The sequence below is a fragment of the Pseudorca crassidens genome, chromosome 7 (assembly GCF_039906515.1).
Source record: "Pseudorca crassidens isolate mPseCra1 chromosome 7, mPseCra1.hap1, whole genome shotgun sequence".
Lineage (NCBI taxonomy): Eukaryota > Metazoa > Chordata > Mammalia > Artiodactyla > Delphinidae > Pseudorca > Pseudorca crassidens.
The window spans coordinates 104,917,889-104,943,089 of NC_090302.1; the positions used below are offsets into that span (position 1 = coordinate 104,917,889).

General features: G+C 48.7%; 1 protein-coding gene across 9 annotated transcripts in view; it reads left to right on the plus strand.

The window, feature by feature from the left end:
* Window positions 1-25,201, plus strand: part of EPHX2 (epoxide hydrolase 2) — a 67,395-nt gene that overhangs the window by 37,167 nt on the left and 5,027 nt on the right. For 2 of the 9 annotated variants that reach the window (XM_067745231.1, XM_067745229.1), the window contains exons 12-19: window positions 1,778-1,889; window positions 11,194-11,265; window positions 13,012-13,045; window positions 14,163-14,265; window positions 16,078-16,147; window positions 18,910-18,990; window positions 20,972-21,030; window positions 21,174-21,648. In XM_067745231.1, coding sequence (XP_067601332.1) covers window positions 1,778-1,889; window positions 11,194-11,265; window positions 13,012-13,045; window positions 14,163-14,265; window positions 16,078-16,147; window positions 18,910-18,990; window positions 20,972-21,030; window positions 21,174-21,252 — 610 coding nt within the window. In that variant the 3' untranslated portion in view covers window positions 21,253-21,648. Of the gene's footprint in view, window positions 1-1,049; window positions 1,133-1,777; window positions 1,890-11,193; window positions 11,266-13,011; window positions 13,080-14,162; window positions 14,266-16,077; window positions 16,148-18,909; window positions 18,991-20,971; window positions 21,031-21,173; window positions 21,649-25,201 lie in introns of those variants that run through there. The other 7 variants (XM_067745230.1, XR_010945168.1, XR_010945170.1 and 4 more) reach the window with 7 other exon arrangements.

Consider the following 25,201-nt stretch of genomic DNA (forward strand, 5'->3'; position numbering starts at 1 on the left):
GATAAATGATATGTCAAAGCGATTAAAAAGAAAACCCCATTCTGTTCAGAATATTTAGTAAAAGCTAGAATTTCTTGACTTGTGATTTAAGTAATGCTTAAAATAGGTTCCCTGTGGTAGCATTAGGAACTTACAGACATCAGTATAACTTATTTTATACCCTAACCTGCACTGTCTAATTGTGGCTGTTGAACTTTTGAAATGTGGCCAGTTTGAATTGAGATTACTGTAAGTAGAAAATACCTTCCAGATTCCAAAGACTTAGTATGAAAGAAAGAATGTAAAATATCTTATTAGGAATTCTTAATATTGATTACATGTTGAAATTATTAATACTTTAGATATATTGGATTAAATATTAAATTAACATTAAATTTAAAATTAATATTAAGTTAATTAATATTAAATAATATTTAAAATTAATCTCAAATGTTCCTTTTTACTGGTTTTAATTTGGCTACTGGAAAAATTTTAATTATATATATGGCTTGCATTTTTTATATATATATATATATATATATATTTATTTATTTTGCATTATATTTCTGTTGGTTGGTGCTGGTTAAGCCTCACCAGTCCTTCCACTGATTGTTTTATTTGCCCTAATTATCCCATTGCTCCTATTTTATATATCTGTTTCTTTTCTGGGAACAAGTTTCCACAGGGTAAGCATGGGATACGGAATTCTTTGCCGACCAGCCAGGCTCAATGTAGTCCTGGCTAACTTCTATCAGTTCTGCCTTTGTGTGGTCTCTCCAATTCACCCTCTCTTCTATTCCTTTTGCTGCCATCCTCTTCCCCTCAGGATGACTAGTCGTCTGCTGGCTTCTCCCCCTTTGTGCATCCACGTGATGGATCGCTGCTTGATACATCACTTCCTGACTGCAGCTTCCATCCACTCTCACCTCTTCCCAGAAGCCCTCATGGCTTTCTTGGTTTTCTGCAGCTTCAAGTCCAGACTCAGGGCCCTTCATGTTCCCGGTCCCACGAGCCTTTCTGGCTTCATTTCCCAAGATGCCCCATTAACCACTTGGCTTCTGGCCCTGTAGACTCCTCGCTCCATCAAACTCATCCCCAGGCTTTGCCTCATTCTAGAACTGGCTCAGGCGACCTCATGATGTTTCCCTTGCAGGTATTGGTTCCCCTCCCCACCTCTCCCCCACCTGTAAAAGTCAAGTTCAAATGCTATCTCTTCCATAAGGTCTTCCATGATGCCCAAACCTAGAAATCCTTTATCTCCTTGAATTCCTGTGGTATTTTGTAGGAATTCCTATGCCTCATTTTGCAGTCTATCTCATAATATAGTCATGGGTGTATTTGACTAGCCTTCCTTATTAGACTATAAGCTCTTGGAGTATTGGTTTTATATTTTCTCTCCCCTAGTATGTGGCGTGGAATTACACTCAACACAGAGGAAACAGTGAGTGAAGGAAGGAAGAAATGACTGTGTTTTTACAAACCAGAGAAAGATTGTACTGTTCACGTATTGTAATCAAGGTGGATATACTGCACGTAACGTGCGTGTGTCTTTGTTGAAGGCAAGTAGGTGAGAAATACTGCAGTTTAGTGGCAAAAAAAAACAAAACAAAACACACACACTGGGCTGGAGAGTCAAGAAGTATGGTTTCAGGTCCCGTTCTCCCTGCACTGCTGGTGTGAGATCTTGTGTGTAGCACTCTCCCACTCTGAGCTTGGGTTCTGACACATGAGGTCCTTTCTGGTCCTTACAGACTGTCTTCTTATGGGGTCTGTGTCTTGACACCTCTTCTTTCTACAGGGCAGTGGCCAGCTTGAATACTCCCTTCATACCAGCAAATCCCAAAGTGTCCCCAATGGAGAGAATCAAAGCCAATTCTGCCTTTGATTACCAGCTCTACTTCCAGGAACCAGTAAGTCTGGGGCCCTGTGAGCAATGATCCCAGCAAGGTTTTGTTCTTCTTTTGCCTTCCTCGTTCCTTCTTCCCATTGATCGGACTTATCTCTGTCCCCTTGAATCTTCTGTGGCTTTAATGAGAAGTGAGTTCACCGATGGGTTCAGGTGAAGCTGGCGCCAGAGCGGGGCTGGTCCTTCCCGGCTGACGATGCATTTCTCTGTGTGTGTATTTGGGGTGATAAGGGGATTGGGGGGTGGGGCTGGCGCGTGGGGCTCCCTGCTTCTCTGAAATTGGGAAATGGGGGCTGAACTCTATTTTGGAGCCGCTTCCTCTCAATTCTCTGGCTGAGAGGCTGGTGAAACCCACCTCTTGGTGGTGACAGCTCCTGGCCTCCTGCCAGGGATTTGATATCTCTGCTAAGGAGTGACATCTGTGATTACAGAGAGTGGCAGAGCCTAAAAGCCCTGCATCAGGCCCCAAGCATCCTTTGAGAGGTGTGCAAGGTTTCTAGGTGTCACCCATGTGCCACAGCTCAAGATGCCTTTCAAAGATGCCCACTGGGGTTTGGATGATGTGTGATGGGTGTGGCTGCCTCCTTTCACTGGATTCACTGAAACAGCAGCATCTGGCCTGGCTGCACCCCCCATAGCTGCCCTCATCTGTGGAGGGTACCTGCTCCTCTGTTCATGGGCCCTGGACCCCGATGCCCAGCTATGTCTGGGCAATTCCAAAGAGGATAAAAGATGTTTCCTAACACTCCAAAGAGAGAAGAATAGATCAGATTAATTGACAAAGAGCACGAGAGCATCTCATCTCATCCCTCATCCAGCCCTAGCCCGTCTGCTGCTCATAGGAGGTACCATTGCCAGCGAGGGTCACAGCCATCCCAGTTTTGATTTGGCGAGTAACTCTTCTCCAAGAATGATTTTAATTAGTAAGATGGTGCCTTGGAAGAGGAACTTCTTGATTCAAGCAATAATCTGACTCATTCAGTAAGACACCAGGCGCCTCCGGCAACATCATGACAAGATGCTTGGGTATCACACCCTCCACTGAGGCCAGAGCCCCACTGCCACAGCCCAGAGTGTGGACAGCTAAAGAGCTTCCTCTGGCTTGAATTGAACCACAGTGTCTTGAATTAGTTTGAAGTAACCTTGATCTTGAGAGATAAAGATGATTTAGATGGTACATTAGTCAGCTAGGGCTGCCATAACCCAGTGCCACAGCCTGGGGGGCTTAAACAGCAAAATGTATTATCTCACTGTTCTAGGGGCCAGAAATCCGAGATCGAGGTGTCTACACAGTTGGTTTCTTCTAAAGCGGTTCTCCTTGCTTTGTACATGGCCCTCTTCTTACTGTGTCTTCACCATGGCATTTCCTCTGTATGTGTGTGTCCCTGTCCAGATTTCCTCTTCTTATCAGGACACCAGTCACATTGGATCAGGCCCACCCTGATTACCTCATTTTACTTTAATTACCTCTTTAAAGACCTTACCTCCAAATACAGTCACGTTCTGAGGTACTAGGAGTTAGGACTTCATAGGAATTTGGGAGAGACACAGTTCAGCTTGGAACAGATGGGGACCATGAGGATGAAGGGTGGGGACTGTGAGAAACTGACTTATTTGGAAGGAGACCCGGGCTCATGGGACAGGAAGGAGGACGTGTCCCTGTGCAAGGCCCGGAAAGCAGCCCCAAGTTTGTAGTCGATGTCGGAATTAGTAAAGAGTTGTTGTAGGTTTAACGCTTATCGTAGGGGGCCCCCATCTCATTCTTTCGGCTGGACTAGAAGTCAGCATCCCAGACCAAGGTGCGATGCACTGCCTGTCACCCTTTCCCAGGTGTTTGAATCACTCAGGTGCATCTCAGACTGGTGAGAAGCATCTGGTGGTGGGAGAGAAATGAAGTGCTGGTTCTAGCTTCTTGAGTGGCAGCTGCCTCAGCCTTTAGGGATTGGGAAGGAAACCGCCCCAAATAAAACTGTGAAGCTGGTGTTTGGGTCCCTGTCACCTCTTAGCTGACCCTTTCTCAATCTCTGGCTCTGCTTGGTCCCCAGCCCCCAAAACCCAACCCCCTCCCACTGCCCTCTGTGTGCCCAGAGGACGCGACCCCGCCCAGCTGTGCCATCACCTCGAGTGCCCCATGCGTCAGAGTTGCTCTCACCTGTCTGCCTCCTCCCCTGGCCCAGCCCCCAGGCCCTGTGGATAGGTTACGACGGGCCCTTGACACTCTGGCTCCCCCTGCTGTGGTACCACACATGCAGCAGAGGGAGAGGGAGGGCGTGGGGTTGTGTGCCCGTTTCTTTCTCTTCCACCTCTTTTTTCCATTTTCTTTCTTATCTTTTTGAATTGGACATTCGTAAGAAGACTCCTAACTGCTGCAAAACACAGGTGGCCCACAACTGGGGGGAGGGCTGGAGCCTGACAAACCTGTTGAAATGTCAGAAACGTTTCGACCAGTGTCAATTGTGAAGAACTGGTTCATCCAGCAGGTAGCTCTGCACCATCTATTGTGTGCCAGTTTCGGGGGACATCTAGAGGTGAGTGACAACTTTTGAGGGCTTAAACAACTCTTGGGGAGACAGGCACGTAAGAGACACCCAGGGAATAAGGCAGCAGAAAGGACTGTAATGGAGGTCCAGCTTACTCTGGGAGCCCACAAGAAAACACAGTTACCTTTCAGCAAAGGAAGGAGCATTTGAACTGGACCCAGGGAGGTGAGTAGGATTTGGGTGGGGGGATCTGAGAGAGAAGGGGCTGCCAGCCTGAGGGGACGAGTGACTGAAGATGCTTATGAAACCCCTTAACTCAGGGATAAATGTCATGAGATGAGAAAGAGAGGGTAACCAAAGAGTCAGTGATCCTTTAGGTGAACTTCAGAAGGTCTGGAACATCTGGAAACTGCCCCCAGAGTTTAATAGGCGCACGCAGTTTTCCAGGAAGAGTCCCTAACTTTCATCAGAACTTAGCAGTTCGGTAAAGGCTAAGAGCTGCTGAACTGGATGGCCCTGGGCTTTCAGGTGAGGTGCGGAGTCGGGGAGGGGGCGGGCAGCAGCATCAGTGTCACCTGGGAGTTTGCTAGAAATGTGAACTCACCGGCCCCCTTTGTGATCTGCCCAATGAGAATATGCGTTTTTAACCAGGTCCCCCAGGTGACCCCCGTGCGCATAACCTCCCAGCTCTGACAGCTGTCTTCTGTGATTCTCAGTCAATTTCTGTGACTGTGTAGTCCGATGAACCTCAAATGTCAGTGTGCTTCAGAATCACCTGGAAGGCTAATTATGACATAGATCCCTGGACACCCCCTCCAGAGTTCAGAGTCAGTAGGTTTTTGATGGGGCCAAAGGATTCACATTTCTTTGGTGAGGTCCTGGAGCCACACCTCGAGAACAACGACCATAACCCCGAGGAGGGGGGTGATCCAGCCACCTCCCACGTAGTGATGGGCGGGCAGCCGTCCTTCTCGGTGAATTAGAGACCTCTGGGCAGCTGACTCCACTCAAGAGTGGCTGGAGGGGATCGCGCAGGGCATTGACTATCTCGCTCAGGTTCCCTTTTAACAGTGATTCTGCGATTTTCTGATCCCAGGCCCCCTCTGCACTCTTACAAATTATTAGGGACCTCAAAGAGCTTTAGTTCACGTGGGTTATATCTACTGGTATTTACCATACGAGATATTGAAATTTAAAACTGTCGATTCGTTAAAAAAGGATAATGTGCCCATGTTGATATAAATAACATCTTTTTATTTTTTTTTAATCTTTATTTTCCTTAAAAATGTAGTGAGAAGTATAGCATTGTTTTACAGTTTTCGAACCTCTTTTATGTCTGGCTTAATAGAGACAGATGGATTCTCCTACCTGCTTCTGCGTTCAGTCTGTTGGGATGTCACATGTTATTGGAGCCTCTGGAAAACTCCACTGTACGCTTATGAGAATAAAGAGGATATAGAACATGTTAGTATTGTTACAAAAGTTTTTTGTCATGGATTCCCTGAAAGGGCCTCAGGGCCCCCCAAAGGTCTCCAGACAATATACTTTGAGAATTACTGCTTTTTATTTCTTTTAGGCTGTATTAGTTATAGGAGATAGAAAAAGGGAAGTAGTGGTTTCACTATGTATTACCTTTGATCAGACTACATTTAGGGTAGGTATCAACAGAATTCAGCTCATTAAAAATTATTTTTCTTTATTATTTTTTAAGTTACGGTAAAATACACATCACACAAAACGTACCATCTTAACCAGTTTTAAGTGTACAGTTCAGTGGCATTAAGTACATTCACACTGCTGTACAGCCATCACCCCGTCCATCTCTAGAACTCTTTTCATCCTGCAGAGCTGAAACTCTATTCATTAAACACTAACGCCCCATCCTCCCCTCCCTCAGCCCCTGGCACCCACCCACCTACTTTCTGTCTCTGTGAATCTGACTACTGCAGGTACCTCATATAAGTGGAATCATATAGTATTTTTTTCTTTTGTGTCTAGCTTATTTCAGTCAGCAGGACGTCCTCAGATCCATCCATGTTGGAGCGTGTATCAATTTCCTTTTTTTTTTTTTTTTAAGGCTGAATAATATCCCATTGTGTGAGTTTTTAGTTCATCCATTCTCCCCTTGATGGACACTTGGGTTGCAACTGCTGCTTTTGAGTGCCTGTTGGGCCAGGTGGTTCTGTTCGCAACAGTATGTGGCGTTCTTTCCCATCTTTTCAGCTGAGCGGGCCGAGGCTCTGGGAGCCTCCCTCACTCGCCTGAGATCAGGTACGTGACTGGGTCAGGATGTTGACCTCGCCTTGTTTGACTTCAAAGCCCACACACCTCCTCTTAAGCCACACTTTGGAGGGAGTTTGGACTTTCTTTGTGTGCTCTGTGCATCGAAGCAGAGAGGGGAGGAGCAAACCAGGATAAGCTCAAGGTCTTGATGGAAGGAGGGACCTCAGGGGAAAGATGCTTACTTAATTGCAGTCCTAGTAGAGCAAGGATTTCAAAGGTTGTTACAGTCTTTGTGGAAAAATTGGTACCTTTATTGGTCTGTGGTAGCTGTTGGAGGATGGTTTTGTTCTTAGAACAAAGCCTCTTGGCAGGGAAATGTTCGATATTCAAATTAGTCATCTGGCCACTAAAAGGCTCCCAGGAAGCGGTTGGGTGAATCCAGCAACTGGGGCTGGTCCGGATGGGCATCAAGCTGGGCCTTAAGGAGAAACCATGGGTGGGGGGGGGTCCCGCCAGCCTGTCTGCTCCTTCTTGGTGAGGAAACGGACTGGCCAAGTCCCTTCCTATCTATGGCCCTCAGTTTCCTCATCAGAAAAAGGATGGTCTAGTTGGATGGTTTTCACGTGGATGATAGCTTTAAACGTTAGCTGAATTCAAGCCAATGAATAAAACATAACATAGAGCAACTCTTTGATCAGGGGTGGGCCCTGGGAGCCCCTCCTTCCCGTCCCTCCTCCCACCCCACCCCGTCTTCCGCACCGCTCTCCAGCCTGGAGGCCGTGTCCAGGAACACTCAGGGGTCCAGACGCCCGCCCCCAGCCCTTCCAACTGTTGCTCAAGTTTGCTGAGCACCTCAAGGTGCGGCTTAGACAAACTGCAGGTTAAGATCCAGCTCCTTGAGCTCTTTGAACTCTTGGCCAACGTTTACTCTCCTGTCCTGTGAATTTGCCGAGTCTGGTGGAAACTCAGATCAAAAGCTGTGTTTTTCTTCTCAGAGAAGGGATCATGGCCTTTGCATTTGTGTAGTAAGAAAGGGAAGAGGAGGCAGCTCTGGGCAGCAAAGACAAATAGAATCAGCTGGATAATTTCAGCACCACCTGCTCCATTTTTTTGCCGTACGCGAGCCTCTCACTGTTGTGGCCTCTCCTGTTGCGGAGCACAGGCTCCGGACGCGCAGGCTCAGCGGCCATGGCTCACGTGGGATCTTCCCGGACCGGGGCACGAACCCACGTCCCCTGCATCGGCAGGCGTACTCTCAACCACTGCACCACCAGGGAAGCTCCAAGGTTGGTTTCTTATACTTCATATCCTTCATGAGCTCCGTGTTGACTCTTAGGAAGCCTTTCTCCTTAAACAGCCCCAGAGTCTTCTGAGACAAAGCTCCAGGATTCATGGAATTCCAAAGGCTTTGTTCTAGGAGTTTTTCCTTAGAACCTAGAGCTGCCTGCCCAGGTGATAGCTTTGAGGTAACAGTAGAGCAGACTCGTTCATTTTTTTTTTAACTTTTTATTTTATATTGGCGTGTAGCCGATTAACAATGTTGTGATAGTTTCAGGTGCACAGCAAAGCTACTCAGCCATACATATACGTGTATCTATTCTCCCCCAGACTCCCCTCCCATCCAGGCTGCCACGTAACATTGAGCAGAGTTCTGTAGGCTTACTGCTCCCCTCCACCTCAAGCTGGAGGAGAATTACCTTTGCGACAAAAAACTGAATCCATCGATCTAAGACAGAAATGGAAAATTTTGTTCGAGCCGAATTGAGGGCTATAACCCGGGGACAGCCTCTCAGAAGGTTCTGAGAGCTGTTCTGCCTGTTCGAGGTCAAAACGCAGTTACGTGTTTTGAGACAGAGGGCTGTGTATTAAATGATGTATTATTGACAGTTTACGCAATCTGGCAAGTAGTGGGTCATGGCTCATCGTGGCCCCTTACGACATCAGGAAGGAATGTTATCTTTTAAGGAGTTGTCTTGTTGATGCTGGGAGAATATTGCTCTTTATGGTTGAGCAGGTATTTCTGCTGATGGGGGAGGTTTGGTCGATGCATAATGCAGGTACGCAGTGCGCAGTGGAGGGGAGAGAGGAGGCCAAAGGGCAGAGAAGATTTTTTTTATGTTTAAATTTTTCTTGTTCTGCCATAAAATATGCATTTTATTTCACATCCTCTTTGATGAGTGTGAGCTTGCAATGGAGGGCAAGAAAATAAAAGCCACAATCCACGTGATCGTTTAGAAGTCACCCCCCACCAAAGTCTTTATCTCACATTCTTTCCTTTTTTCCCCTCTCTTCTTCCCAACCTTCTAGCCTGTGTTGGGTACCTGCTATTACTGTGCTATCACAGTGGGAATAAAAATATGCGTAAGATACAGTGTGTGTCCCTAAGAAATTCACAGGCTTGTAAGGGGACCAGATCCCAAAATAGACAGTTCTCATGCAACTAGATAACTTTAACGATGGAGATAATAATAATAACAATAATCACCATTTATTGGCCTCCCTCCTATGTATCTACCAGGCATGGTCAGAAACAGGCATTATCTCCTATCATCCTTAAAAAACTCCCATTTTATAGATGAGGAAACTGAGGCTCTGGAAGATTAAGTTGCCCAGTTAATAAGTAGTAGTGGTGGGGCTTGGAGCCTTGTTTGTTGGATTCCAAAGTTCATCCTTTAATTCCTGTGAGCAGGAGCACAAAGGGAGGAACCCTGTCCAGCTGGACTGGTGGGAGGCTTGTCATTGGTCTGTGGGACTTAAAAATAGGGTATCACCTTCTATGAATTACAGAGCGTCCGATGGTATCGGCAGGGCACACAACCAGAGTACAAATGCTCTTATCTTCTCCCCTTTCTGGCCCTCACCTTTGTCCTCTTCATCCCTGTTGATCTGACATGCTTTCACGTGGGGAGAGAGACTTATTTACCTTTGGGCTGTCTTTGATTTTTTATTGACCCTTTTGACATTCATTTGCTCTTTTAAGTACTATTTGAGCTCTGCAGCCAGTCCAGACCTCTGGACTCGTGGAGATTCCTCCACACACTGCGACACATCACAAGCTCATGAACAGCAGCTAGGGACTGCTCTCAATAAATAAGAACGATGACCCGTGGCAACGTGCAGGGCGTTTATCGAGCGCGTAAAATGCACTGCCTTCCATGGCTGTTTCTCGCCTCGACATTCATCACGTAACTGAAGGCCACGATTGATTCTCTGTCATAATGGAATCTTACGCATGTGAGGGGATTGTAATTCACATGCCAGCATTGCTTGCTTCAGAAAAGCTCGAACTGCAGATCCAGCACTGCTTGATGATAAATGTTTCCTTGCCTGCAGTGCTGCTGTCTCGTAGATCCAGAGCTCTCATGACGTGCCATATGCAGAACAAATGAGTGCAGGGTAGCAGGACCTCTTAAAGTGTGCAGGGTCTGAGGGCCCCTGGCCACCAGAACACTTTGCTGACCTGGCTTACAGGACCCTTCTCTGCGGGAACATTCCTCGGAGGAAAGGAACAAACATACATTCAGCCTCTGCTCCATCCAGGACCAGTCACAGATGCCCTGGGGAAGAAGATGAGTAGGAGCTTGCCTGCTCTCAGGGTGGACCATGGAGAGGACATGAAAGGCTCTGTGAGATCCAGGAAGAGCTGAGACTGTTTCACTGTGATGGGGGAGGGTAGGGCTTCTTGGAGAAGGCAGTGTTTGGCACAGGTGTTGAAGGCTTCTTGAAGGCCAAGCTGAGGGAAGTAGGTGCTCTTGGTGGAAGTTACAATACGTTAAACCACAGAGCTGAGAAAGTAGGGCGCCCCTTCAGAAAACATCCTGCAACTCAGTTTAGCTGGTTCAGGTGAGCAGTTGGAAAGGAGGAGAAGAAAGTAGGCCAGCACTGTGCTCTAGACTGAGTGTTTGTGAGCCCCCCAAATTCGTGTGTTGAAATCCTAACCCTGATGTGATGGTATTAGGAGGTGGGCCCTCGAGGAGATGATTAGTTCTTGAGGGTGGAGCCCTCATGAATGGGATTAGTGCCCTTTAGAAGAAACTCCAGAGAGCTCTCCTCCATGTGCTTTCCTCCATGTGAGGACACAGTGAGAAGATGACCATCTATGAACCAAGAAACAAACTGTCGCTAGATACTGAATCTGCTGATGCCTTGATCTTGGACTGCCCAGCCTACAGAACTGTGAGAGATAAATGTCTGAGTTTATAACCCACCCGATCTATGGTATTGTGTTATAGCAGCCAGAATGGACCACCATACACTGCCATACTCTTACTATTATAGGCTCCCCAGCCTATAATAATAAAGTGATTATTATAAGTAATACATTCCCACTGTAGGGATTTAGATAAACAGAAAAGAAAGCAGCAGCCGTAAACCCACCTCCCCGGTGTGGGGTGGGGTGGACGGGACCACTGTGAGCATCTCATGTTTTATTCAAACCTTTTAAAAAAAACAAAACAAACGTGTTTCAATATGAAAATTCAAATTCATGCACTTCTAATGAAACTTGGGCTGGATGGGACAGAGGTTGGGAGCTTCTGGCTTTGGGTCAGATCAGTTTCCAAGATCTCTGCTGAGTCCTTCATTTTGCTTTCTTCGTTGTTCTAGGGAGTGGCGGAGGTTGAACTGGAACAGAACCTGAATCGGACTTTCAGAAGCTTCTTCAGAGCAAGTGATGAGGTGAGGGGTGTGGGAGGCAGGGTAGGGGATAAGCAGGAAGAGGGAGCTGCAGGGGTGCAGATCCCCAGATGGCTTCCCTGGGAGGATGGGGGGATAGGGGATGTCAGGGTCTGGGAATAAGCAACTTGCCTTCTTTTCTTTGACTTCTGTAGTTAGGGCAGTTAGGGTCCTCACTCCACTGGTCCCTTCATTAATGAGGAAAGGTCCTGTCCTCTCTGTCACACACCAGTAGGGCTATGAAACCCAGATCAAAGAAGGATTATAATGGTGACAGTTTAGAAATTCTGCTGTTATTACCATTTTCATATGGATAATTGCTTATCAAAGTGCAGAATTAATTGATGCTTCTAACCCTTTTCTTGAACAACCACAGGAGCCTAAAATGCTTTAATGCGGTAACCCCACCCTCCTGTCTTACGTGTTAGGAGTCACTGTTGCTGTTGCTGTATCTGGTCAGTGCCTACTTAGCTGGCCTGATTTTTGCCAGTTTCTTTGCTGACCACTTCTGTCACCTCACTCTTTTATACTAAGTTCAAATTTCTTTCTTACTGAAGTACCTTCTTTTATAGTTTTCTCAGTAAGAGTCTGTTAGCAGTAAACTCGTAATTTTTTGGCCTGAAAATATCTTTATTTTCTTTCAATCCCAAAGAACAGTTTATCTGAGTATAGCATTTTTAGGTTGACAATTATTTTCTTCTAGAAGCTTCTGTCATTGCTTGTAAGAAATTGGTCTCAGGTCTACCTTCTGGTGTATTATGTGTCTTTTAGTCATGTCTCATCTGCAGTTCAGCCCATCTTTAATTTTGAAAGTTGCATTTGGTTCTTTTTCAAAGCCTTCTGATCTCTTTCAGTAGAGTCTTGTTCTATTCTTGTTGTTCAGTTCCTTCTTTGGTCTTTAATCATTTGAAGCATCCTCATTTTTCATTCTCTCTCTGTGCAAGTTCTATTATTTGGTCTTCCTGGAGAGTCTCGTTTTACTGTTTGCTGTGTTTGCTGTCTCCTGCAATGGGGCTTTAGTGTATATGTGCAGGGGGTGGGGCAGGGTAGGGAGCGAGCTCTATAATTTGGGTTTGTGAGCTCCTCTGTAGCAGCGCTTACTCTGCTCCAACCTGCTCCAGCTGAGATGGAGGAAATGGCCCTCCTGGGCGGTTTAGCTTTTGCTTCTCCTGCCAGGCCTTCTGGTGGCATTGCCAGCCCAAGCTCACTTTTGCTGTTGTTGTTTACTTCACTTAGTGGGGGTTTCCAGATCTCGTAGTGTGGATTCAAACAGAAACACGTGTGAAGGCAGACTTGTGGCTGTGAATCCCCAGGGGAGCTTTTTTTTGGTCTCCTCTTAGTACCAAACTGAATGGACCAACTCCTTTGACATCCCTCTGTCATGGTGGGTGGGTTCTCTCTAGTCCACCCTTTAACTGAGGACCCCAGATTGAGCGGATTCACCGTGGAGGGGTGGGGAGGATCTCACTTTTACCTTCGCATCTGACCTGAGGTCTCATCTCCTGTTCCCACTGGTTGATACACCCAAGTCCTTACATTCCCAAGACCCGCCAGCACCCAGGAGCAGGCTTGGCCTTGGAGCTTGGCTGTGAGCCGCCTCTGCTCTGACCGCTCAGGACCCGCCTAGCTCTCTTGGGCATTTAGCATGTTTGTATAGTCTGCTGGCACTTGTAGGGCTTTTAGATGCCCCGTTCCTGCATGTTTCCTTTGCTTGACCCATGACATCCCTTCTAACTTTTCTCCCTCCAGACTTTTCTCACCACGAACAGAGTCTGTGAAATGGGTAAGAGACATTCTCAGGAGGGAATGGAGACAGGAGGGCCATGACGGGAACCAGCCGAACGTTAAATGAGTGTTTCTCCATCTGCCAGCTGTGGGCAGAAGCAGCCACCTGCCCGCCCTGAACTAGTTAAGCCCTGACTTGCTTAACGTAGTTCCCGCTGGTGAATCGCACTCACCCTAACCCTGGGCTGACCACACAGCCTTGGCTTCCTCTCCCCCGTGAAGTTTTGGATTCAAGATCTTAAACAGTCAGAGCCTGGAGGACTCTCAGAGCTCTTCAGGGCAGATCCACCCTCTACTGATTAGGACAGAGACCCAGGAGAGGAACTGACCTCTGCAGGGTCACCTGGTGCAGGCAGAGAGGAAATCAGGCCAGACCCCCAGCCAGGTCTCCTCTGTCTTAGTGCCCTGGCCTCCCCTCCTTCAGGCTCAGTTCCATCCCGTGAAGACAGCCCCTGTTCTCCCTCCCAGTTTGGATATAAGTGAGGAGCCAGAGCCGGGAGCAGACTGGCGCTCATCCCCTCGACTCCTGGATCCGGCACTGTTCCCACAGAACCTTGCTTGACCCCAAGCCTGTGACTTTGCCATCATTCCCTTGTATTTTTATTAATAATGATGATTGCTATCACTTGTTTGAGCACGTACTGTGTGCATCAGACACTGGGTTAGCCCCCTTTAGTAATATTGTTTATATTTCTCGTGACATCCGTAAGAACTCTCACTATTATCTCTATTCTACAGATGAGGAAAATGGGTCTCAGAAGAGTTACAGAATTTGTCCAGAGTGGCCAGGCTGGAGTTAAACTCCTCCAAGCCTAAAGACCACACTCCTCTCACTGGTCAGGAACACCTCTCCCTTCCCTCCTTCCACCTCTTTACTTATTCACGGAGTCAATCGTTCAGTCCTTCATTCCTCAAAAGTTTTGAGCGCACACTTGGTGTGAGGCAGGGGCAGGTATCCACAAGCACGAGTCAGAGTCATTGCCCTTGGGGAGCCCAAGTCTCTTGGGGAGACAGAGAGCAGTAATAAAAGAAGCAGAGGTGGTGAAGGGTCTCAGGTGTTGGAACTTGGACACCTGACCCAGAGGGTGGGAGAGGAAACAAGCGGCTTTTTGTAGGAGGACTCTTTGTGAGTACGCCAGGGGAGCCCAGCCTCAGCAGGATGGTCACCGAGGAGGACATCCAGTTCTACGTTCAGCAGTTCAAGAAGTCTGGTTTCAGGTAAAGAGAACAGCACCCCAGGAGAACACAGGAGAGAGAAGGTGGGCAGACGGGGGCTCTTCTGCTCTCGCAGTGCAGGGTGAGGCCCAGTGCCAGCTCAGTCCCAGTGAAAGCCTGGCCAGCCTCTGCTTGAATGCCTCCAGTGCCGGGAGGCTCACTATCTGACGATGCTCAGCCTGCTCTAGTTTGGAGAGTTCAGCTTGTTCTCCCTTATGCTTAGGGGCCCCTTCAGAGCAGATGTTTTCAACTTTTTTTCAGTGGTGACCTCTGTGAGGATCAGATGACAGCTCTGAGTTCTTACTTCAGAAAAACACAAAACCCCACGTCACCTCAAAAACTGCATACATATTCGGTGGGGGGGCGGTGGTTATAGGCTCAGCTTTACTGAGCTCTAACTCACATACCGTAGAATTCGCCCTCTGAGAGTGTACAGTTCAATGGTTTTTAGTCATTTCATGGAGCTGCGCCGTCACGACACATTTTATGGATCGCCACGATCCGTTTTAAAGTGTTTTCATCTCCCAGAAAGCAGCTCTGTTCCCTTTCGCAGTCACCCCCACTTCCCCTGGGCCCCCAGGTCTGATCACTCACCCATCTGCTCTCCGTCCCCCTGGAGCTGCCTATTCCAGATGTTTCATGCACACGGAGTCGTACGCTGTGTGATCCTTCGTGTGTGGCTCCTTTCACTCTGGTCTGCCCATGTTGTAGTCTCTGTCAGACTTCGTTCCTTTTTCTCAGGTCTGTTTCTATGCTGCGGTTCAGGGCCCTGCCCTGAGATCCCTGAGAATCCCTCTTAACAGCCCCTTTTCTGTGTGTCCCTTCACGTATTTGGGTATTGCAAATCTTCGAAGCTCGTGAGTCCTTCAGGGGCGCTGCAGGTCACCGCGTTTCCATCTTCCTCCTCTCTCCTCACGCCCCCATCTCTCACTCAGACCCAGGGGCGCAGAAGGAGCCCAACAGCAGGACCGCCTTCGTCAGCCCAGCCCACAAGTTCACAGTGTGGCGACCTTGGCAGTGAACACCCGTGGTGGCCTTTAGACCCCAGTGTTTCCAGTATCACAATTTCAACCTTTCCCTAAGCATCTCCTTTCTTCCCCCCTCCCCACCCGAAGTGGGGGACAATTTAAGAGTCTTAGACTGGGGGACAGAGGTTCTCTGGAAGGGAACGTATAGGCAATCCGATCCGACCCCTCCTTGCACAGGAGGGAAAATCAGAAGTCCCCAAAGGGCACGTGACGTGTCCAAGGTCTCTCCGGGCCCTCCCTTTCACAGGAAGCCTCAAGGGCTGGACAGCACCAACCCATTCCACACCTGAGGATTGGGACAGTGCTCCAGGTACAGCCCTGGAGCCACCCTACCTGTCCGGAGGAGACACCTCGGCATCACTTCCCGATGTCACATTAGGAGGAAGCACCTCCCGGTGGCCCTTTTCTGCGAGCTCCCTGGGACAGGGGAGTGGCCCTGGTTGGTGAGGGCACTAAACCAGGCTCCCCCACCCCCGTCTTCCGAGACAGTCCCGGGAGAAAATGGAGAGTCCTGTAGGGCCGATTTCTGTGTGTCCCCAGATGCCCACTTCAGAGAACATCAGCCCTCAGCCCAGCGCTGTGCCTGCACCAGGCCGTGCTCGATAAAGCCCGGCAGGCACGCAGGGCACCGGGGTGTGAATCCTGGGCTCTGTTCTCTTCGCCCTGCAGGAGCCTTTGCTCTTCCTGGGAAGACTGGCTCTATGCCGAGTGGGTTGCTGGTGGGGTCTGTAGCACAAGCGTCTACTAAAAGCTTTCCTCGTTTTATTCCTTCGTCCGCCCCTCCCAGGGGACCTCTAAACTGGTACCGAAACATGGAAAGGAACTGGCGGTGGGGCTGCAAAGGCTTGGGAAGGAAGGTGAGTTCAGCGCTGTTCTCCTCCCCAACAAGTCACCCTTCGGGCATCCATGGACCCAACGGATAGGCCGCTGGGTCAGAGCCAGGGGTGGACAGACCGGCCGGCTGCTTTGGGAGGTGCCTGCGCTGCAGGGTTTCCTCTTAGGACCTCTTTTGCTGCTGCTTCTCCTGGAACGGCAGAGGGTGGGGAGAGGGCGGGGACAGGGGTCTGCCAGGTGACTGCAGCAGCGGTCTGGACCGCCTAGGTCTCCCGGTGGTGCCCTGGCTCCGGGCGCAGGTGGTCCAGTTAACTCCCAGAGGTAACAAGGATGAAGCTCCTGGCTCACAGAGGAACATTACATGCTCTCAGAGAGACGGGGCTGTAACCTCTGGCTCCTTCCCCTCGACCGAGTCAGTCTGAGTCTCAGTTTCCTTGTTTGTCAAGCAGAAGACAGGTTTCCAACCCCTGGGTCTGCAAAGGGAGTCATGGGGTCCCTGGTTTACATTCAGAACATTAAAAACCTAAGGGAAATTGCATTTTCACGTTCCTCAGCTCACTCGGTAGCCCTGGCCATCTTCTTGATTCAGTCAAAAATGATCGGCCCTCTATATGCCAGGAATGGTGCAGATGACACAGGCGAGGTCCTGACCTCACAGGGTTAGATCTTGAGGCAGTAGAGCATAAAAACAGTGGTTCAGAGCAGGCTGGGCAGAGAGTCGGCCTGGGATGTGGGACCTGTGCCCTGTGTGACCTTGGGCAAGGCACTTAACCACTCTGTTCTCCGTGGCCGCTAATATGGAAGTGACAAGAATGGTGCCTACCTCAGGCAGGAGCTGTGTAAGGATAAAGTGGGTTGACGCACATCAGATGCTGAGTTAGAACAGTGCCTAGTACGTAGTAGTGGTTTAATTAATGCTCTTTAGCCTATCATCACTCTAATCTGTGATGGACAAAAATGACAAAACTGCAGTTTGATTGGCAGACTCTCTCAAAGCATGAGGGACGAGGATGAGGTCTTCGGGGAGGTGAACCCCGATGGCAGTAGGTTTGGGGACCCCCCTCTTCTGCAGTTTCCTTCCAGATCTTCCTCTTCTCCCACCTCCTCCCATTGCCTCTGCCACCGCTTTACGTTTTCACCTGGAACATTCTAGAGTGTCCATCCCACCCCCACAGCAGCCTCAGGATTCATTTCAGCCACAAAACCACCACTGGGTCTTCACCCCTTGGTGAACGGGGCGCAGTGAGAAGCGCACAGTTCTGTGTTGTAGGTAAAAAACGGTGAGCATTCCTTACCCAGGGACAGTGAACACCATTTGGAAATTGTCATGGTAGCTTGAGAACACAGAGTAAAAGGAGGTTCTCTCGACCTTGCGGTGCCCCATGCATCAGTAGACAAAAAGTGAAGTCCCTTTCCTGCCTGTAATGTCAGGCTGGCCCAATCACACTCTGGCTGCCCTAGTGAAGGGCAGAGTGTGAATATTCTATTCAATTGAATATTCTATTCAATTCATAGAAAAGGAATAGTGATCTCCATCTAAGGGCATCTTTCCTCCTTCCCAGCGCCACCTGTTTGGTGTCAGGAATATCAGTCACACAGAGTGGACCACACGCGTGTTCTTACACACACACACACACACACACACACACACACACACACACACACACACACACACACACACACACACACACACACACACAAAACCTGTGTGGTCAATACGTGGCTGAATCCATCCGTATGAGAAAAACCCATTTTTTTCCTCCTGTGTGTCTCCTTTACTTCCACACAAATCGCTTTCTTTCTGACACTTCTTATCACCAAGTGTGTGGGTGTTTTCCCCACACCAAGCAGTTCTCTGCAACACCAGCTGGGTGGCCTGCAGTTTAACTCAGTTTTGGCACCAGCTACCTGGAGACGGCGTCAGAGCCCACAGGTTAGGGGCTCAGTCCCACAAGACTGCTCCCTGCTTCAGACGCCAACCCCAAGTCCAGGTTGTTACCTGTGCTTCCAACTGATTGGCCATAAATTGGAGGCTCCCAGGACCTCCTCCTTGGGTCTATTAATTTTCTAGAGTGGCTCACAGAACTCTGGGAAACACTTACTCACGTTTACTAGTTTATTAAAGGATTTGGTAAAGGACACAGATGAACCGCCAGACGAAGGAATCCACAGGGTGAGGTCTGGGAGGGTCCCAAGCCCAGGAGCCTCTGACCCTGTGGAGCTGAGGTGTGTTATCCTTTTGGTGTGGATTTCACCAACCGAGAAGCTCTCCGAACTCCTTGCTACTGGGGTTATGTGGATGTTTATGGAGACTTCCTCACGTAGACGCGATCAATCGTTAACTCCATTTCATCCCTTTCGCCTTCCAGACGTGGGGGGAAGGAGGGAGCTGAAAATCCCAGGTGTCTAATCATGGCTTTGTCTTCCTGGTGACCAGCCCCCATCCAGGAGCCCAGCCAGAGTCACCTCATTGGAACAGGAGTGCTCTCATCACTTAGGGATTTACAAGGGTTTCAGGGGCTCTATGCCGGGAACCAGGAGCAGAGAGCAAGATACACATCTTCTAATCTCGCACACCATCCTTTCAGATCTTTAGTAATACTGGTGCCTCCTTCACGCAAAGCACGTGGCGGAAACAAAGCCAGACCACAGTGGTGCTGAGGGGTCTTCTGCGGGGGAGTTGATAGTGGAGGAGGCCCCGCGGTGTGAAAATAACATCTCCTCGCCCGGGTGAGGGAGGGCCTGAGCGTGGAGGCTGCTTCTCCTTCCCGTTATCCCTCCCCAGATCCTGGTGCCGGCCCTGATGGTCACCGCGGAGAAGGACTTCGTGCTCGTTCCTGAGATGTCCAAGCATATGGAGGACTGGGTAAGGCGATGGTCCTGGTTGGGGCCATCGGGGCTTCTTGGAGGAGGGCGCAGGCGTCCCAGAGGATGAAGAGTGGGATGTTCGGGGGAACCGCTCGCTTGACGAGGGCTTCCTCAGCAGCATCACTGTCGCCTTTTGGGAGCAGCGATTAAGACTGCTCCTCGAGGGCTTCCCTGGTGGCGCAGTGGTTGAGAGTCCGCCTGCTGATGCGGGGGACGTGGGTTCGTGCCCCGGTCCGGGAAGATCCCACATGCCGCGGAGCGGCTGGGCCCGTGAGCCATGGCCGCTGAGCCTGCGCGTCCGGAGCCTGTGCTCCGCAACGGGAGAGGCCACAGCAGTGAGAGGCCTGCGTACCGCAAAAAAAAAAAAAAAAAAAAAAAGACCGCTCCTTCCTGGACTTTCCTGGTGGTCCAGTGGTTAAGACTCCACACTTCAGGGAACTAAGATCCCACATGCCACGCGGTGTGGCCAAAAGAAAACGAAAAAAGACTGCTGCTTCCTTTCCCCTTCACTGATGCAATCTCTCATCACTCATTCCTTCTTTCATTTCATGGGCTTTTCCTGTGCACTTAGATGAGTTGGGACAGTGCTAGATACCAGGGCGGTAAAGATGAATGAGGTGCAGACCCCACCCCACAGGAGGTCATGTCCAGCAGTGTACCCCATATGCAGGAGGCTTGTGTGGACAAGGGCCCAGCTGGGAGCGAGGGCTTCACAGAGGTGCTGACCACTGCCTCTGGCCTTGAGGAACTCCTAAGCCTTGCCCGGCAGAGAGAGAACGGGAGAGGAGACAGGGTGTTGAGAGGTGAGGATGGATGAGAGAGGTCAGAGGGTGCGGCTGGGAGGCTATCCTGAGCCCACTGGGCCAGGCTGAGCTGTGTGGACCTATGGGTGAGGGGACCGTTGAGGTGGAGAGATGGGTGTCAAACCGTGTTGTGGAAGCACACTCTGCTGAAAGTGTGGGGCTTGGTAGGGATTGGGAGGCCTGCAGGTGGGGTCCCCGTGACGGCTCGTGCACCCTGGCTGGATGCTGAGAGCGTTCGCCTGCCCTTGGCAGTGTCTTTGTTAGTTAGCATCATCCAGTGCGGTGGAGAGAGCGTGATTCAAGGCATGTTGCCAAGGACGCCCTTTGTGGGTGGTGGAGCCAGTCCGGGGAGGGCTGTGACCCACTTTGGGGATTCAGGCGCCGAAAGGGAGACTGAACAGCCCTGCGTGCAGACCACCAGGGAGGAGGGAGGCGACATGGGAAGGGGACGCAGTCATGGCTACAGGGCAAGAGCCAAGCTCGACCCGCCATTTTCCAGGCTGTGAACGGGCCAAGTCCTAATGGTTCTGGAGGGAGACAGTCTGTTGTGATGAGTGTGGGTCAGCCTGAATTTGAATCTTAGCTCAGCCACTCTCTGTGTGGCCTTGGGCCAGTTACCTAACCTCTCTGAGCCTTCATATTACCCAAAGGATCATGGTCAAAGATAAATAAGGCAGGGCTTCCCTGGCGGCGCAGTGGTTAAGAATCCGCCTGCCAGTGCAGGGGACATGGGTTCGAGCCCTGGTCCAGGAAGACTCCACATGCTGCAGAGCAACTAAGCCCATGAGCCACAACTACTGAGCCTGCGCTCTAGAGCCCGCGTGCCAGAACGACTGAAGCCCACGTGCCTAGAACCCGTGCTCCGCAACAAGAGAAGCCACCGCAATGAGAAGCCCGCGCACCGCAACGAAGAGTAGTCCCTGCTCGCCACAACTAGAGAAAGCCCGCACGCAGCAACGAAGACCCAATGCAGCCAAAAATAAATAAATAAAATAAATAAATGTATATAATAAAAAGATAAATAAGGCAGTGCATGTGGAGCACCTAGCACACAGTAGGAGCTTGATCAGTGGTCATTCCCTTCCTAAATCACGCGGGGTTTTCAGGGGGGCGGCCCACCGGGAGCAGAGAACTTGCCTTCTGCCATTTACTTTTTCGGGTGGGGTTTTCTTCCAGATCCCTCACCTGAAAAGGGGTCACATTAAGGACTGTGGACACTGGACACAGATGGAGAAGTAAGGAGATGGCGGTCCCTGGGTGGGGGACGTCAGGGCTCCCTGTTCGCCTCCAATAAGCCGCTTGCTTTACCACCCCTGCCTTGGCCTGAGTGAGGGAGTGCGTCCAGACAGATGCGAATTGCCTTCTGTTCCCGTTCCAGGCCCACAGAGTTGAATCAGATCCTCATTGAGTGGCTGGAGACCGACGCCAGCGACCCACCGGGGGTGTCGAAGCTTTAGGGTGTGACGTGTGTCAGCCGCCAGCAGGCAGTCCAACCGCTCCATCTGCTGGGGCGCTTCTCTGGTACCCGGATGGGGCCTTACCCGCATCTCTCAAAACCAGCAGCGTCGTTCTCAAGGGGTTTGCAGCAAAGAGTGATTTTCTCTAAATGAAATGAGTCAGATTTGACATAATTTTAGATATAGGAAAAATCACGTGTGATTAATCCTCTGGGTATAAACGTATCGCTTTATGTCTAAGGATGGTTAGTGTTCTGTGGGGGACAGAACGGGATGGCCAGGGGGTGATTTCTCTTTGATAATCAAGTCAGCGTTTTGATGATGCAAAATCAGCAATTTAGAAGCTTTTCAGCAGAGATGGGAACTCCTTTATTCAATAAAATGAAGACAACTGGCTTAGTGCTGTTTGAGTTCTTGGGAGAAAAGCAGAGTGATTGTTCTAAGAAAGTATCGCGTTTGGGTGAACACTGTTTCCTCTGCTCTGACTCTACGAGTCTCTGCATGATCCGGAACAGTGCTCTCTGGTAGAACTTTCTTTTTTTATTAATTTATTTTGTTGAAGTATAGTTGATTTACAATGTGTTAATTTCTGCTGTAGAGCAAAGTGATTCAGGTACATATGTGTATCCATTCTTCTTCATATTCTTTTCCATGATGGTTTATCACAGGATATTGAATATAGTTCTCTGTGCTATACAGTAAGACTTTGTTGTTTATACATTCTATAGGTAGTAGTTCGCAACTGCTAATCCCAAACTACTAATCCATCCCTCCCCCACCCCCCTCCCCCTTGGCAACCACAAGCCTGTTCTCTATGTCTGCGAGTCTGTTTCTGTTTTGTAGATAAGTTCATTTGTATCATATTTCAGATTCCACATGTAACTGGTATCATATGGTTTTTGTCTTTCTCTGACTTACTTCACTTAGTATGACAACCTCTAGGTCCATCCATGTTGCTGCAAATGGCAGTATTTCATTCTTTTTTATGGCTAATATTCCACATCTTCGTTCCCCATTCATCTGTTGATGGACACTTAGGTTGCTTCCATGTCTTGGCTATTGTAAATAGTGTCGGAACAAACATAGGGTGCATGTATCTTTTCAAACTATAGTTTTCTCCAGATATATGCCCAGAAGTGGGATAACAGGCTCAGATGGCAACTCTATTTTTAGCTTTTTGGGGAACCTCCATACTGTTTTCATAGTAGCTGCACCAATTTATATTCCTGTGCAACTTTCTGACACGATTGAAATGGTCGGTTCTGTGCTACCAGATAGAGTGGCCACCAGCCACGCGTAGCCATGTGCCCTGTCTCCCTGCTCTGTTGGCATGGTGTGCTCACCAATCTATGTTCACCTCCCTCGCTGCTCTTTCTGCAGGGCAAGCTTGTGGACAAGGTGGTGTCTCCAGGCTGAATTCTGAATTAGGATGAATGTAAATTAACCAGGCAGAAAAGGGTACGTATGTCCAGGTGTGTGCAGAAAGCAAGGGGCAGCTTAGAAATGTTAACAGCGATCATTCTTAAATACTCCTGTGTGCCTGGAGCCCTACACTGACCAACTCTTATCCTTCCCATTTAACAGATGGGAAAACTGAGGTTCAGATAATTTGCCCAAGGTCACTTGGCTCCTGTGGGGCAGAGCCTAGATTCAGATGCATGCTGTCTGGTTCTGCAGGCTGAGCTCCATCTACCAAAAGCTCTTTTCTTTTCTGAATCTGGGGTGAGACTACCCAGATCAAATCCCTGCTCGGCCACTGACCACAGAGTGACCTCGAGAAAGAGGTCACTGTGCTTCAGTTTCCTCCAGTAGAAAAGGACATTAATAGCACCAAACTCATAGGTGGTCGTGAGTATTAAATGAGTGAATACATACAGGGCCCTAGAACGGTGCCTGGCACACGGGACGTGCTAATGAAGTATTAGCCATAAAATTTCCGGTTTATCCCAGGATGAGGCTTCTGAGGGCTTTAAACTTCCAGCCAGCCCACCACCACCTCCTCCCTTTTGGATCAGAGAATTAAAGGACTCATTTAAAAAGCAAATGTGTGCTCTGGGGGAATGCCTACAGCAGCCGACTAACATTATTTCACTAACTGCGTGTGTCCAGGCTTATCTGTCCAGAATTGGTGGGAGGAAACAAGAATCTTAGAACATCTCTCATCTGAAGAAGCACAAGTAGGCAAACCTATTCGGCCTATCTCCATTTCCAGTATTCTACCCAGTAATCTCTGTAAACCATTCAAAATGTTCAGAAATTCTACTCTTTCGGCAAATAAGGGCCGGACGAATCTAGTTCGTAGCATTGCAACACAAATATCACCAGTCATACAAGATTGAGGGTCATAAAAAAAACGCTCCTTTGGAAAAGGTCTTTAGGTCATTCCCGAAAATACTTTTCAGATGCCTTGTTAACTACAAGTTGTTTGAAGTATGTTCAAATTGATTTGATTTAAAAATGTTATTTTTATTTCAGACTACAAAGGGCATAAATAACAAGTGTATTTACCTCTGCAGAGGGAAATAGCTTTTTAAAAGAGGCATGGAAGACCCCACCCACGTATCAGTGAGATCATAGAGCTCCCTCCAGGGAGCTGAGATCACTCCCAGGTTCTGTCCTCACACTCGGTGGCTGTCAACTAGCAGGGTCCAAGGTTTCCAGGAGAAATACCTTCTAAAAATGCATCTATTTAGAACATGCGACAAAAAGCTATTCCTGTCTCTCTTGGGGTATAACGAACCCACGGTTTTAGGCCTGGAAGTGACTCTAAGGCCCACTGTTCACACTGACATTACCATGAGCACAAATTAAAACTAAACAATGGTTAAAATATGTAGGTCAGAAGCTCAAAGGTTTTGGCAACAAGAATTGGGTGGGAAATGTCATGCCTCGCAGTTCAAAGGAATCCATCTGGCCACACATAAAATACTTTCTTGGCACTTGTGGAAGTTTCTCCCCAGTGTTGGCCGCTGCACCCAATTGTTAATTGTTTCTTCTGCCAGACTGTCAGCTTCTTGGGATTGGAGCCTGCCTGTCTAGGTGATTCATCCTTGACCCTAGCCCAGCGCATGCCTGGTGTTTTGAATGGGTAAATGAGTTAGTTTCAAATGCTTAGTATTTGATGTCCTGCTTCATGAGATGGATGACCAATGGTCTGAGTATTTTCACCGTCCCAAGCCTCGGTAGATCTCTTACTGTTGGCACGTGTGCCGATAGCACTGAATTCAGGAGAAGACATCCAGATGCTAGACATCTCCACATCTTCCCTAGGATCCGTTGGATAAACCACGAGGGTATGTCACTGAGCTTCTGCTTCACGAGACAAATGCGATAATTATTCTAATAACACAGTTGAAGCATTTAAAGATACTGTAGGTTTTTACAGCTTTCATATTGATGAGGTGTGGGTAGTCATTGTGGCAGTTTACCTAAATACATTTTGTCTTATTTCCATACATATTTCCTGGATTTTGAGGCTGGTACCTGCTTTAGAAAGAATACCAGTGATACCCCTATTCCTGTAAATCCACTTTTTAAAAGTTGTGGTCAGACTTGCGTAACATAAAATTTACCATTTTTCAGTGCACAGCTCAATGGCATTAAGGACGTTCACATGGCTGTGTAGCCATCACCACCGTCCATCTCCACAACCTTTTCATCTTCCCAAGCAACCCTGTCCCCATTAAACACTCACTCTCTTTTCTCCATCCCCCAGTTCCTGGAAACCCGCATTCTAGTTTCCGTCTCTATAAATCTGGCTCCTCTAGTTACTTCATATAAGTGGATTCATACCGTATTTGTTCTTTTTGTAACTGGCTTTATTTCACTTAGTATAAGATCCTGTCAGGGAGGAAGAAAACTTTCCTCTACCCTTCTATGTTCTTCTGGCTGGTCTAAGAATTAAATTGACATGAGATAGATTAACAGGAAAGATCAAATTTAATTTTGC